Genomic DNA, 16,542 nt, shown 5'->3' on the forward strand with positions numbered 1-16,542 from the left:
TTTTTTACCTTTTCATTTATACAGCAAAAAAAAATAAAAATCCCAGTGGTGAATAAATACCACCAAAATAAATTTTTATCTGTCTGAAAAAAAATTCTAAAAAATTCATATGGGTACAGTGTTGCATGACCGCGCAATTGTCATTCAAAGTGTGATAGCACTGAAAGCTGAAAATTGGCCTGGACTGGAAGGGGGTGAAAGTGTCCGGACTTGAAGTGGTTAAGCAATGAAAAATGAGTGCCCCTTTAAAAACTACCTTTTACATTTTTTGTTTCACTGATTCATGTCATGGCAGTTCCCAAGTCCCCATACCCCTTTTATGGCCAATAACGTGCATATAAGCCTTCAAAATGGGTACTTTTGAATTTACAAGTTCAAGTCCCATAGACTTGCATTAAGTTTGAAGTTCGCGGTTGAACGTTCGTTAGGTTCGAATGTTTGATCGCGTATTCGGCCCATCACTAATTAATACTTAGCCCCTATTCACACCTGACCATTTCGCCATGCAATTCCCAAAGCGTGACAACACTCAAGATGAAGAATCCAGTTATTCTCAATGGACCCGTTAACACCTAATCATTGTGTCCCTCCTCCTGTGAAGCTCAGAAAAGTACATAAGCTTCTTCTGGGGCAGAAAAGCACATTTTAACCCTTTAATGAGAACACCTAAAAAACGCTTACAAAATGCCTGTTTACGTACGTTTCAAGTGCTCCCACTTAAACGTTTATGGAGCCAAAATCGCATAATTGTGCTCTTGTAATACAAGTCGCATGTGTAAATGTGCATTCACATCTGAACATTGTGTTTCTGTGCATTTTTGGGGCATTTTGTTGCATGTTTGTATGTGCGGTTTGAGCGTTTTTGTACAGCGTTTTCCAAGCGTTTAAGAGCTTTGGCATTTTTGTATTAGCCAAGATAGAAAAAAAATTAAAATCTGTTACCTATTTTGTTGTTATGTGCTTCTGCCAGAATCTTCAGAAGTAGCTCTAATACTTTTATGAACTTCAGGCTCCATCCACATTATTGCGTAGAAGAAATGAGCGTTCCCTCTACGCGATTTTGACAGCGCGATTTTTATGCTATTCTGAATGTTACATAGGGAAAACGCGTTCACTTGAATGGGCTTCCCTATGTGCGTCTGTCGCCCGAAAAGAAGCTCCTGCTCCTTTTCGGGAATCAAGCTCAGCATGACTTTTAAAGGTGCTGTTTGCCACAATTGCCGCATGCGGAAAAATTGCATTGTGTATTTTATTTTTCAGGTACTTATTTAGCGCCGTCAATTTACGCAGCACTTTACATATATATTGTACATTCACATCAGTCCCTAACCCTCAAGGGGTGTACAATCTAAGGTCCCTAACTTACAATCATACATACTAGGGCCAATTTAGACAGGATCCAATTAATCTACCAGCATGTCTTTGGAGTGTGGGAGGAAACCCACACAGGCACAGGGAGAACATACAAACTCCAGGCAGGTGGTGCCGTGGCTGGGATTCGAACCAATGAGCCTAGTACTGGCAGGGGGAAGTGTTAACCATTTAGCCACTGTGCTGCCCAAATGGAGTGTCACTGAAGAATAATGGCACCCAATCACACTGGGTGTGGTGCTGTGATTGCCACGTGATTAGGAATTGCAGGCAGAATTGCAAAGTGTGAATGGAGCCTCATCTGTTTTTCGGCTTGGAGATATGAACCACCACCATAGAGAATAATTGATTTTTTCGTCAAAACGCTTCAAAACGCTCAGGCGTGAATGGGGCCTAAGTCGCCCAGTCACTCATGATAATTGTGAGCACTCTAAGGCCTCATTCACATGGCCATGTGATTATATATGCATTTAAATGACATTTCTAAATGCATATAAATCAGTGCAATTATTTTAAATGTTAAAATTCATACTGTTTGCTTGCGTTTAGATGCAATCAGTTTAGATGTGTTTAGAAAAAATAGAATTCTGCACATTCAGGGGAAGATTAGATACTCTGAATGCTTCTAAACGCATCTAAATGCATGCAAACCAGAGTACGATGAAACGCAGAAGGCCCGTGTGAATGAGGGCTAAGGCTCCATTCACACCTATGCAGGAGCGGCGGTGCACAAGCATTGCCTATTCATTCCAATGGGCTGCCCTATGCATGAAAATCATACAACAGAAGTGTTTTTAAAAATTGCGCCACGCCAAAACACATGGCATTTTATTACCATGCCTTTTGGAGCGCAATTTCCCATGCCCAGTACCAAGATGCGTTGGGGTGCCATTAAGAATTATCTGCAAAAGAGATGCACGTTTCTCTATATTGCAGGAATGCACAAGATTTTCCAATATGGCACAAATGTGAACCTAGCCTAAAACCTGGCCATACTTCATAGAAGGCATCTCTTATTTTATCCTATATAAGGAAAGACATAGCAAAGGTGGAAGATTAAAATAGCTGTTCTCAAGGACCGCCATAACCCTTGTAAGCGATGTGCTAGATTTGAAAAGTGCTTATGCCACGTGGGATTCCAGAGGCAATGATAATTAGCACCACTGACCATCAGAAGAGCTTGTTATCATACCCAGAGATTTCCCAGCTTGTCGTGATTAACATGTTTCTATGAACCATTACAATCCACACAAAGTAACAGATACGGAAAATGGATCAAAAAGGAACCCAAAGACATATACCTAAAAGGCATTCTGATGTTCATCCTCTCGGCGTATTTGCACAGTGTATCCCAGGGACAGTGGATTTTGACAAACATGATGTCATTGTCGGTAACTGCATTCTAAAATAGGCAAAAATAAAAATCATTTGAAGAAAATATTCACGCAGAACATGAGCCAGAAATAAAATAGAAATGTACAATATGTTAAATGATAAAATAAAAAAAAACAGCTTTTTCTGCAGTAGTCACCTTTAATCCTTCAATGTAGTACTTATTTTCCGCCACTAGATGCCCTAAGTCTGATGGCAAACATCATTCAGCACACTTCCTCTGAGACCAGGTTGTCCTGGACTCGGCCCCTGCCAGTGACTGGACAGTGAAAGGAGAAGCAGTACAGTGACAAGTTCTTATCTATGTCACTCTGCTTTTCTGCTTTCTCCTCCTATCAGCATGCTTCTTGTGAACACACAAACTGATTGGTTCATTGTGCTGCTTCTTCCTCTCACACTGCAGCCCTGCTACACAGGGACTGCAAGAGGCCAATACCAGGTCAAATTCAGGTATTAACACCGCTTGCATTTAAAAAATGACATATTAATGACTGCGGAGATGCAATAATTTGCGTCTATTATATCTGCCTGGAGTTTAGCTTTAAATATGTAGTTGAACTATTTTTGTAGTTCTGGATACAGTAAGGAAAGATTAGAACTTTTGTCAGGTTTTTATTACCACCTATGTCTCCCTTGGGAATGTTTAACCTCATTTCCCATCCTAATGACCATAGACAAACTTCCTCAACAGGAAAGCACAAAAAAATAGAAACCTGACACTTCCAAAATCTACTTAAGAGAAATGTGTTTATATCTTTCTGTGTTACCACTAGTAAAAGACACATCCCTCTCTGTCCTGGTGACAGAACAGAAAATGAAGAAAAATCTCTTTAAGGGAGCCAAAGACTGCAATAAAACGTGGAAGTTGTATCCCTTTCCAACTATTAGCTAGCAAGATGTTTGAGTGGAATTGGGCTTTATAGTATAACACCAAATTTATTCATACAGTGCAGATAAGAAGACATCACCACTGTGATTCTCCAGTCTGTGGTTTGAGAATTCTCTTGCAAGATAAGGTACCTGTTTAGCGATATGATGTTCTTAACTACAGGATCCCTGTTCTGCCTACAGCAGGGATATTTCTTAAGTTGTCCTGCCTACAATATTAAATCCGGCCAATAGATGGAACCAGTAACAAATATACTATTCTACAGAAACTAAAGAGTGTTTAGAGCTAAGAGGTAATAAAAATTCTCATCATTCTGAGAAAAGTAAAACAGATGCATCCTGGGAGATCAGATTCGATCTTAGAAACTGAGAGAGAAGTAACCAGTCACTGGAACTGTCAATGGAAAATGTTGTGAACTAAAACTTGCATACCCTAAAGGCAGCATCACTGGTGAGCATAGACTTATTGCCATTTGTAGTCTAGATACTTTACTGTGTTTTTTGTATATTTCATATATTGATTGTATGTATTTCTCATCTATTTTTTCAATAGTTTCACCCACCCTGTTTTGTTAATAAAGCTTCAAGATTACATTCAGTCAGGCTTATTGCAGAATAGGAGGGTTTAGCTGCACGTTGAGTTACACACAGGAAAAGTGTAGTGAGGACAGAACAGTCACCTTTTTCTGTTGAAAAATCTAACTTTTTTCCTGTTACAGGTGTCTTCTTCACACTTCTGGGCCCCTTTCAAGTAGGCATCCTTCGTTCTTCACAGCATGGGATCCCAGACTGAAATCCAGCTAAGTTGGATCAGAATGGAAACATCTGTGTCCATCTTTTTTTTTCTTCCATCTTGTGAAGGAGGAAAAACCGACCCATGTAATCCGATCTAAGTGGATCTGCATCTGCCTATATCTGCCCACATCTGGACTGGTCAGTAAGTGTGGACCTTGATACAAACGAATTAGGTTTGGTCTGACAAACCTGAACAAACCTGGACGTTAATAGACACACCACTGGTTACATGCAGCCACCCATAGAGATAGATTGCTGTCCAATTTTTTTCTCGTTAATCATGTCCAAAAAAATGTCCCTGTGAAAGGGGCTTTAGTCAGCATTTTATTGGGGGGGGGCAATATTTAAAAAGTGAAAAAGTGAACATTGCATGGACCTTGGATTCCACTTCAAAAATAGGCAGTGCCTAGGTGAGGGATCTGTTAATGTAAATGTAGCACCTTCCATGATACAGTAGGTGCTAGGATCAGAAACATTTAGTTCTGGCTCACTGTAACCAGTGTGACTGTGTTTGATTGCTCTGGCCTGTTCTTTGTTTCTGGGACTGCAGGACTGACTGCTTTCCCCTGGTTCTCCTGAAATGTTCTGGAAGTTAGTGGGCAAGAAAAGTCTAATCAGCAGCTGAATATTTATGCAGCCCTGGCCAATCCCTGGAAAGATGTGCCCAGATGGTGACTAGAAATCTGTATAAATACTCTGAGAGTGAGAGCAGCCTGGTCTTTTTCCCTGAGGAGGAGATCACACCCTAGGGGGCTGTTAGCCCCTGAGGCCATTCTGCCAATTGTCTCAGTGGAGCTAGCTGGAGACCTACTTTGCTGAGAGTTGCTGACGCTGACTGAATGGTCGTCTGAGAATCTAGTCTGGTACTACAGAGTGAAAGTGTCTGCAGGATGCTGGAAGGAGACAACCAATTTTCCAAGGACATTAGTGAGTACAGACTGGTGTCAGAGATCCTAGAGACCGTGTGCTGCGGCCATCTCTATTGTGCTGGACGGGTTTTGAAGAGGACATTGTGTCTTGTGTCCTGAAGAGCTCTAATTCTTAGTGAAAGGATTTGAAATGGATGTCCAAGGTGGAAGATTAATCTCCTCATAATGTTACTCTGAAGCTCAGTCCATCAATAGCTTGTGCAAGGACTTGGCTCATAGTTCTGAAGAGAAAGTTCTGTGTCCTCAAATTGTTACTGGAGTACCTTATCATTACCCACTACCTATCCAAGTTCTTATTAAAGCATCAAGAAAAGCATACTCCTAGATTGGTTAATGAGTTTGAAGAGTGACCACAATTGTGTGCTTGGCTGCGAGGAAACTTCTGGGAAAAGGGATCCTGGCATCTGTTTAGTGGCTCCTACGGGGGCAGTGCTACATAAGGTCTCCAAGAGTTTTGAGCTAGAACATGGCCTGGAGACACTTTACATTCACCTCAATGTACAACACCAGCCTCTTACTTCATAATATAACTTTGGAGTTTTTCTTTAGAATGCAAAACAAATGAGACAGGTTACGACCAACAAAAAACACAGCATATTGATCTCCACCACACATTGATGCCTCTGCACACATTTGTTTCCTTGTACCACAATTATAATCAGTACACCCTTACTTATCTAGACCTGCTGGATGTCCAGGAGTTGAGAAGATCAAGGAGAGAGTGTGGACCTAAGAAGGAACGTAGTGCTTGCAGAAACACTGTGTGCATGTTAACAGACAATTATCACATGATCTAAAATCATACAGATTGGTTCCCAATCATTAGGGATGAGCTCAGTTATATTTGGATCTTTTTTCAAAACCATCTGAGGAAGCCCACCAGGAAGCTATCATTGTACTGGGCTAATAGTAACAGGCTGAGGCATGCCATGCTCCGCAGCTGCATATGTACATATGCATTGTATACGTGCGCCTCTGGGATGGGAGACTTACAAGAAAACACAATCTGCACTACCAGAGTTTTGTTTTGAGGTACTTTCTTTCATTCCTTAAAAAAGATATTTGGATCTACATCTAAGGAAATGCAGCTCCCTTCTACCTGCACAAGGTAAATGTAGGAGATACTGTATGTCCCAAAGTCTAGAAACTAGTATAAGTGGGGTGTACTCCTGAGCAGGGGTGGACTGACCATATGGTAACTCGGGCACTGCCCGAGATCCCGGGGTCAGTAGGGGGCCCCATGAGATGCCCCTGGTACCTTTTTCATAGGCTTTTTTGAGTTTGGGCAAGGACACAGGGGCCCCATGATCCCCTATTGCCCGGGGGGCCCATGAGTTGTCAGTCCACCCCTGTTTGCAATGCTACACAATTATTGTATTTTAATACTCCTCATGATCCAAGTTCACTTATTGGAAACAATGCACACCCTGTATGAATGATATTTTATCTCACCAACTGTGCAAAAAAAACTAGTTGTCAGTCTCCTGAGATGCCATAAAGTTAAAAAAAATGCTTTATTAGATTTAAATAACTAAAACTACTAAGTAGAAAAACCAGAGCACTCACATTTTGATTCATCAATCTGGTGCCTCAACAGTGTTTGTGGGGGAGAAGATGGAAGAAGCTGGAAGGAGGTATATACAGTGATAGCCGACACTGTGGCCAGCAGCACTGCTTGAACAGTGGTAAAAACCTTCTACCTTCAGGTAGAAGGATTGGGATTGGGACCCAAGACATACATACATCCACAGTTGTAGAGTGGGGAATGTCCTGGCCACAAATGATTGGCCCATTAAAGTTGATAGCATCCTGGCGGGATTCCTCAAGTAAGCTGGGACTAAGATCCAATTACACCTGAGCTCATCACTACCAATCCTTATTTTGAGACTTGTAGCTGTCAGTGACTACGTGGTCACAGAACTAAGAGCATGCATAAATGCTTTCTGATAGCTCACAGATTCAACCTGAACTAATGATCTCACAGCACGGGGAACTGTGCCTGAGAGCTTTATTCTACAGCAGGCTATCTCAACTAGGGTTCCTCCAGAGGTTGCTAGGTGTTCCCTGAGCAATGAGCAATTTCTGATTCTCAGATAAGTATCCACCAACAACAAAGATCTTTTTAGGCCTGTAAGGGCAATCTTTCCCAATGTCCACAAATTTAAGGAGCATTCTTCCCATTGACCTTCATGGTTATGTACCATGAGCTGTAAACATAGTAATTATTAGCAGTGGTTCTCTGAGACTGGAAGTTTTTTCAAGGGTTCCTCCATGTTAAAAGGAATGGGAACAGCTGATCTACAGACTACAGATACCCAAGGGCTAAGCTGTAAAAGTAAGATTTATGGAGAAGGTAATTATCACAATGGATTATCGGTTAACACTTGGGATCTCAGCTCAAATCCCAGCCAGGACACCATCTGCATGGAGTTTGCATAAATTTCCTGTGCTAGTGTGTTTTTCATCCAATACTCCAAAGACATACTGGTAGGTTAACTGACTTCATCCTAAACTGTTCATAGTATGTGTATATACAGTATGTATGTGAGATAGTTGATCTTAGATTGTAAGATCGTTGAGAGCGGATGTGAATGTATAGTATATAAAATGCTGTGTAAATTGACAGCGTTGTATAAATACTACTTAATAAATAAATATTAATAAAATTGGCATAATCTAAGAATGCAGCTGCTATTCATGTTGCTCATTGGCCAGATCCATAAAACATTGGGGGCAGGCTCTGACACCCTTAGAAGACAGGAAGTTTCTTATGAAAGTATTTATTCTACTGCTCCAGAGTAATAGATACAGTTCTTGGACTGTATCAGAAATGATCATGTAAATTGGTTTGTTGGCTCCCAGCAAAGGATTACGTTACAAAACAATTGTTTGCGGTTATCATTCTGCCTGAGGAAATAGTTAGAAGCCCTCTTGCGTGACTAGCTTTTGTACATGCAGGCTAACAAAGAGGACACTAGTGAGCGTTACCCTAGGGAGCGTGCCCCTTGAGCACCCCCACTTAGATACAGTGATCAAAAATGTGTATTGAGCTGAATGATTTTAAAAACATAAAGATAACAAAAAAAGGCATAGGAAAGCATTGACTGTAGGTACAAAAACTATAATTCCTTCGAATGGCTTCCCTAAGCATACCCCAGCCTAGTAGACAAGGGGATCCGAGCTGGAAGTATTAAAAAGAATTCCAGATACTTTGTGCATACCGCACTTGTGTATTCAAGCCTTTATTATGCCACAGGGTGATGTCCCTGAGCGAGGAGTATCCTACGGAGATATTTAACTTCCTTAATAGAATTTGAAGTATACATAAGTCATCTAATGTTCCACTTAAGTTCATCAACTGTCTTGTTGCGGTTTTCTGTAAAGTGCATTGGAGGGATGCTGATCCCTGTCACAGATATCCATTATCTGCTATGAGAACACCTATTACTAAACAACTACTCAAACTAATGGAGTCATCATCTAATCAGGTGACAAGAGGGCTGTGACAGCAGAAAATTTTGTCATAGCTTTAACCACCTTAATGGAGCATTTGTGTACTGCACATTGATTATACAAGACTGAACTTCTGTAACTGAAATCTGAATATGGTACAGCATCGTGCAACCTTGTACTTGAATGCTAAGAACAGAATAGACAAGTGGAGAAGGGCTCAGGGGTGGCAGGCATTGACAGGTGGCAATCTGGAGAACCATAGAGGCTGCTTCTCTAAAGCTGGCCAAAGATAGACTAAAATTTGGCAGGTCTCATCAGGAATCAGCCATATTTTGATCCATCTATGGGCAGGCTGGTTGTACTGAAGTCAATGTATCTGTCAGGGCTCCCAGGTGTGACCAGAGGTGTGTGACTGACGCAGGGAAACGCAGACTTCAGATATGTGATAAACAATATAGTTTATTAACACTAACAATACAAACATAAACGCAGTGCAATACTAAACATAATACAGTGCAAACAAACCAAACCAACCACCCACAGATAACAGTACATACAAGCAAGCGTCGTCAGGCAGGCCGGGTCAATATCAATTGGGCAGGTAGGTACAGGGGGAGCAAGCGAAGATTGGTCGGGGTCACAGGCCAGGTTCAGCAGGTAGCTAGCAGCGTAGTACAGAGGGTCAGGCAGAGGGATGGTCAGGGTCACAAGCCAGGGATCAGAACAGGTAGCAGGCAGCGTAGTACAGAGGGTCAGGCAGAGGGATGGTCAGACAAGCCAGGGATCAGAACAGGTAGCAGAGAATCAGACAGGAACAGAGAGCAGGAACAGGATACAGGGCCCAAGAGAAACACAACACCAAGGCAGAGTCTGCAAGTCTGGCCATCCCTTAAATACCCCAGCATAATCAGTTCCAGGTGTTAGCTGGCTGCAAAGTTGAGTCTCTGATTGCTGGGAGCATCCGCTGGCCAGCCCTGGTACTGCAGATCAAAAGGCAGGTGAGTCCCACCATTGCTGGCTAGTCCATTCCTGACAGTATCAATCAATTTCAGTACAACCGTCCTGTTTTTTTGGGGGGTTTTTTGCCAGCAGTGATCATTGTATTCTGCCAGTGGAGAAGGCTCCTCGGGCTCACCGTCGGCAGAACACAATAGTGCTGTGGGAAGGATTTTTCCATCAACATTGACTGTGTTGATGGGGCAATCAAGCAATTTTCTTTCCTTCCACATGTGTTTGAAGACAAGACGACTGCATAATGTATGGCTAGCCTTAGTCTCTAAGTACAAATGATATGGAAGTCGGAATGACGAAACGCGTCAGGGCGTGACCATCTGTGACGTCAGCACACGTGGTGTGATCATGTGACCGCTTTTGCTGGGAATCCATAGGAACCAGTGCGTGGTGAGACTGTCACCAGCCGTATTAGCGGCGTCCATTTTATTGGAAGTGCTTGCTTACAATGTGCATTACTTTTTTACTCAATGTGAGAGCATTTTAAAAAAGGGGGGGTTGTATAAGGCAATATGTGTCTACGGTATCACACTATGTGGATGTTTTATCTTGCCCATATATGGATTGATATCATCTAATTGGGATGACGAGGAGATCGGAGCATGAGCAATTAATACAATGATTGGAGGTTGTTTTGGGTTGCTGGCTGACTATCCAATTGTTTATCCGATTGTTTATCCGATTATCCAATTGTTTCACAACCATTCAGCATTAAGGCGACTGGTTTTCTACTGAGTTTACACTGCTGGTTATTCACCAGCTTCTGGTGAGTGTTGAATTCAATGGGGTGATAATCACTGCAGGATCGCAATGATGGTGGATCAATGCTACCTTAAAGAGATATCACATTCCTGAAATTAACTGAACTTTTTCACATTTTTTTATTTTGGTGGAAGTTTCTTTAGTATTTTCTTTTTAATTATTTTTGATTGAATATTTTTTTTATGATAAATTCCTTTCTTTAGGATAATTTATTATGACAGAGGGCTGTTTATGTGAATCTTTCTAGTCACTGTATAATGATATGGATAGTTTAAGGTGGCCATATGCAATCAATTTAGATAGGAGTGATTGCAAACAAGTGATCTGTCACCAGTTAAAATACTGACAAATGCAACACATGGTATTGTTCCACATTTTTGTGATCAAATGATAGATCAAAATATTGATTAAAATTATGATTATTGATTTTTCATTTAATCAATCTATTAAAAATGATCACTTAGAAAATCTGAATTACATTCAGGTCATGATGGGATTTGATTTATGCATCAGAAGATATCAGCAACATTTTTTTCACCCTTTATTGGGCAGGCGTTCTGTAGTTCACAGGGGTAACCTGGGCAGGGTTGATAAGACTTTTTGGAATTTGATTACAACAGAAGTTCAGTTTAATGCAGGAGGTTAAAGCTCACTGAATTTTTGGCAGGATCAAGGGATATAACAAAACACTTGTTTTTTGAGTATAGTACGGAAGGATTAAAACCCCTACCTTTTTACTTTTTTTGTTACTTGTGTGCCATTTTTGAACATTTCCTTCCTTCCAGAGATGCAGCAGTAAGAGGAAATCTCCTAAAGTGAAAGGAATCTCCCTCTTGGGGATCGTTTACAAGCCTTCTGAAGATCAATATGTAGGGGATTGCTTTTTAGAGGGTGTTTGACCAGCGTTATTTTGCTTCCTCAACACCTATTTGTAACCCCTAAAGCCCACACCACAAGCATTGCATGAGGTTTCTGCATGAATCTATTCACTTGAATGGGTCACATTTGATGGGCAGTACTGAATTTGACAGGGGTTTCATTTTTGTCACAGCCACAAAGCTAAGCACTGCAGCTTTACTGTATGTGTTGCCTTTGCAGGCTAAGGGGAAGTGGTTGGAGGGGGGGCAATGACCCAATGGGGGGGGGGGAATGACCAAATCGTGTAAAAGTGTAAACGAGTCCTTAAACTGGCCATAGATGGACCAAAATGGGGCTGGTTCAGCAGGGATTGGCTGCATTTTGATCCATGTGTGGCCACTGCAGTGGAGTAGAAGTTGACCTCTTGATTTCGTCTGTTCAACTGCCTTGTCGGGTAAAAGCCACTAAATCAGCAGCTGCAACTAATAGTACAGCGCTGATCTGTGTATTCTCCCTACTGTCAGAAAACAAAGTAGCAGGGAGAATTTCCCCATCCATCTCAAATGTGTGGATGGGGGAATAATTTTTTTTAATTCAGAATGTAAAAACTGAAGTGTATGGCCAGATTTAGACAGCTGTCTATAAAAAAGGTGTCCCTATTGGAAGATGTCAATTTACCTCTTGTTTTGGGGACAACTCTGAAATGTTGGACCTCTCATTTCCTGTCTTGGTGACAGTAGTCATCAGGATAAACAGGGGAATGCATCTTCCCAATGGGAAAACAGACAGAAATAAAAAAAAAAAAAAAAACTTGACAGAGTGTCTAACCCTTCCAGACGAGTCAAGTACCTGGTACATCACTGGACATCAAGTAGTTGTCCCAGGATGATGCCTGCAGCTGATGGTCGGCTCCCTTGTAATAGCAATCGGAGCAGCTAACTAGCCGGTCAATTGCTATTACAAGCAGTGGGAGGGGACTTCCCCCCACCACCACCACCTCCGGTAGACCCAATTGACCACATGGCACTATTGCCGGCTGGTCACAGAACTGAACACAGACCGAATCAGTTTTGTTCAGCTCTGTTACATAGTAACCCAGAAGCAATGACCTGACATCACTTCCGATTTACTTGGAACTAAACGGAGCCATTTTTAAAAAAGAAAAGCATTTATTCACATTGATCTAGATGGAAGAGGAGGGATTTGGGGTCCTATTGACCCCAGATAACTACATAAAGAGTACCTGTCACATGCCTATTGCTGTCACAAGTGATAAAAAAATTTAAATAGCAGTGTAAAAAAAAAAAAATTTAAGAGCCCCTGTCCCCTGTTTGTCCCACATGCACACAAACAGCGATCGTCCCACACATGTGAGGTATCACTGCGATTGTCAGATCAGGGGCAGTAATTCTAGCACCAGACCTCCTCTCTAAATTTATAATGTAAAGACTTTTTAAAGTGCCGCCTATGGATAGTAAAATTGACGTTTCCCTCCATTGCAATTTTAACGAGTGACATGTTTGATATCTATTTACTCAGCATAACATCATCTTTTAGATTCGACCAAAAAAAATTGGGTTATGTATTTTGTTTTTGCATTAAAATTCCAAAAAGTGTATTTTCTCCTAAAAAACTGCAATTGAAAAAACGCTGTGCAAATAACATGTGACATAAAATTTTGCATAAACCACCATTTTATTCTCTAGGACCACTGTTTTAAAAAATATATAATATTTGGGGGTTCTAAGAAATTTTCTAGCAAAAAATACTGATTGATATATTTAAAAAGTGCCAGAAAGGCCTGGTCTGAGACCAAAAGGAAAGAGATAAGAGAAGCTGATTGTTAGGCTTGACATACACTTTAACACTTAACGCTCTTTTAGTGAATGAGTCATTTTGTCATTTGAATAAAGTAGATGAGCTTTTCTTGTATGTGTTGGGAGATAAAGTGCTTCTTGTTGCTAGACTCCAGGCACTCTCTCGTGATTATAAAACATCCGCCACAGCAACTGGGAGAATCGCAGTCATCTGAAATTGATTTAATGTTAAGGACTAAAAGCAGGCACACAGCTTCCCATTAATATTTTAATTTAAGGCACGTACAGGAAAACAAGCAGCGATATAAAAAATAATGGTGACGAGGGGAGGGGAGATGCAGAAATTCATTACCAGTGTTTCCAGTTCGGTATATCAACCTGGAGACGTTTTATGACATAGACTTACTTCTCGCTCCAACATTAACCCCTCGGCTCTCAGGTTCTTCTCGAAGGTGCTTCGCTTTTCAATCTGCGGACTTGACTTCTTGTATACCAGGATGTAATCAATACGTTTGATGCCGTCTTTAAAAAACAGTCCTTGGGAGATCCCTGAATTCATTTCATTCTAGAGGACAAAGGAAACAAAAATAAGTTATAATTCATTTTATAATATATAAGGTTGTGCTGTATATTCAGGAAACATGGCTCTCCCCTATTTATTTTGACTGTCACTCGGCATATTAGAGCAATAGTTCTCAGCAAGAGGCTTTCTGTGCTAAGTGTAACTATAAAGTAGACTCCAGGAGACTCATTCAAATGGGCAATTAAGGACAAAACATAGTGTGTGCAAATAGCAGCAGCCAGATTATAAGTGGGACCAGGGACGGACTGACCATTTGGAAACTAGGGCACTGCCCGAGGGCCCAGGGTCAGTAGGGGGCCCCATGAAATGCCCCTGGTACCTTTTTCATAGGCTTTTATGAGTTTGGGCAAGGACACAGGGGCCCCATGATCCCCTATTGCCCGGGGGCCCCATGAGTTGTCAGTCCGCCCCTGAGTGGGACTAGTAATGGCACCACGAGCACACACCCTTGCCCCACTCTAGGACACTGTCCCTCCTGCTGAGGTTGAACCCTCCACCATATTGTGCCCCACTCCATGCCAGAGGCTGCCACATGTCATTCCCAGACGTTGACCTTTATATCCCAAAGGAAGGAATGTCCACACATGGATAGGATTGCTACACTATACTGGTGGTACTTAAGTAATGGCATAAACAGTCACATCTCATCGATATTTTGTACATTCGAGAGTCACATAGTCAATCATGGACAGTCTGTAGCAGTCACATGTGAAAGCATTATGCATGCAGCACTTTTAAGCAGCCACCTCCCTGTACAGTCTCTCCTTCCACTCAGGGTCATTAGTATTCAAAGGAATGGGATCTCTTTAGTCAACTCCCCCATAGGTACACCTCTGCTGGGACCCTACAGGGGAATATCCTCACTTGATTTGGCTCAAAAGGCCTTTTACTACCTGCCCTAACCCCCACCTCCATAAGGGTCAGGTAGTCTACAGATGGCTCTCCTGGGTGCAGGTTTATTTCTCCCTGGCCTCCAGCCCTGTCCAGAGCCTCCATGTGCTGGATACATCTGTGCTTGTGTGGGGGTGTTTGGCTCCCTTGCACCAACTACACTAGGGTTCTTCCCAAGCTGGATTATATGTTACACCACTGCAGGAGGGCTCTGATTAAAAGAAGCCTAGCACCTGATGACACAATCTGCTATGTAACCAGACAAACCCGGACAAATCGATGACAGGTTGACAGCTGCCGCCGTTGTTTGTATGTAATTGCTCATCCGTACTGTGACAGGCCCTGGACACAGATTTTTGACCATATTTTTGGCCATAGCTAATTGGCCAGTTTGCATACACCCATAGCAAAGTGTTGCTGCATCCAGAGGTGGCGTTTAGCTCAAACTAGTCCTAAAACATCTGTCTGAAGGAGCCTTGACGTGTATTACCCCTTCTGCAGCTAAATTTGGATTAAGTCATGGACCTTTTAGCGGCACTGTGGCTCTTCAATTTGCATTTTTGTAGCAATAAAAACTTGACAAATGGCCTAACCCTTACCTACTCTGCAAAACTGAAAAAAAAATACTTTACATATATTTTAACCCTTCCTGTGTCCAAATTCATAACCTTGGTGTGACTAGAAGATGTTAAAGCCTAGATGACAAGACTAGGCTCTCTGACTCTACATTGCTTTGAAATTACTTTGAAGGCTTTTATTTGATAAAATATTTAAATAAATACTCATTGCTGAGCACTCCTAGCTATAAAAAGGGACATAAATTACCATTCTTTTGGAACAAGGCATTGTGCAGAGAAACATTAATCTACATATTGGATAGGTGCAACATGGTGCGGTGTCAGAAAGCACAAAGAGTTCCGAATTTCCAAAAACGATGTATTGCAGAACTTGGCATACAGTACAAACAAAGCTAACCCAACCAGGGCACTTACGACAGTTCAAGCAGAATCAGTGGTGTGTAGGCCCAAAATGTTGACAGTGTCTGTCAAGGGGAGTGGACTGTGGCCTGGCCGGTCCGACCGAAAGCAGAGTTTCCTGGCGATGCAGACCAAGAGCTGAGCAATGCAATCTCTCCTGGCCAACGTGGGTCAGCTGCAGCATCACACTGATGTTGCAACATGGAGGTCACTATTTAGCTGTCAGGGCTCTGTCCACAGCAGAGGTACTCGGAGACCTGGCATTACTGCCAGTACCTTGCATGGCCACAGAAATGCACCCTGGCGAACATCTATGCACGTTGGTGCACGGATACGAGCCGGAACACGCATGCGCATGGGCGCACAGTTACGCACTCATTAACCCAGTTTGGGAGAGACCAATGGCCTTCCTTATAAAGGCCACCTGGCACCAAATTGTTGGTTCGCAGTACCTTTGTCCCATATTACCTTGCTATTGTTGGCTGTTGTTACTGACTCGGCTTGTTCCTGGACCTGTCTTCTCTGCCTCTCTCTTGATCTGACCTTGGTTTGGCTAACGGATATTCTCACTTGATCTCCTGTGTATGACCCTGGCTTGGATAATGGATGTTCTCACTTGCTCTCCTGTGTATGACTCTGGCTATCCATCTGACTACGTCTGCTCTAATCCCCACCTGGCATCTGACCCTGGCTATGAACCGACTACTCTGCTGTCCTCTACCACTCTGAAGGCCTGCTAACTCTCATGGGTGCCACCTGCCTGCAGACAACATTTCAGTGAATGAGCTGTGCTCCTGGGTGTACCTCTGTCAAGC

The 16,542-nt window shown here is 42.2% G+C and overlaps 1 protein-coding gene across 1 annotated transcript in view; it reads right to left on the minus strand.

Annotated features, from left to right (window-relative positions):
* ANO3 (anoctamin 3) overlaps nucleotides 1-16,542 on the minus strand; it is a 475,402-nt gene that overhangs the window by 212,320 nt on the left and 246,540 nt on the right. Inside the window, exons 5-6 of the mRNA XM_089654966.1 lie at nucleotides 13,683-13,841; nucleotides 2,673-2,773 (exon numbers count right to left, since the gene is read on the minus strand). Coding sequence (XP_089511092.1) covers nucleotides 2,673-2,773; nucleotides 13,683-13,841 — 260 coding nt within the window. The remainder of the gene's footprint in view (nucleotides 1-2,672; nucleotides 2,774-13,682; nucleotides 13,842-16,542) is intronic.

This window comes from Staurois parvus, unplaced genomic scaffold, assembly GCF_062004578.1.
Source record: "Staurois parvus isolate SC_StPar_1 unplaced genomic scaffold, SC_StPar_1.0 ptg000818l, whole genome shotgun sequence".
NCBI lineage: Eukaryota > Metazoa > Chordata > Amphibia > Anura > Ranidae > Staurois > Staurois parvus.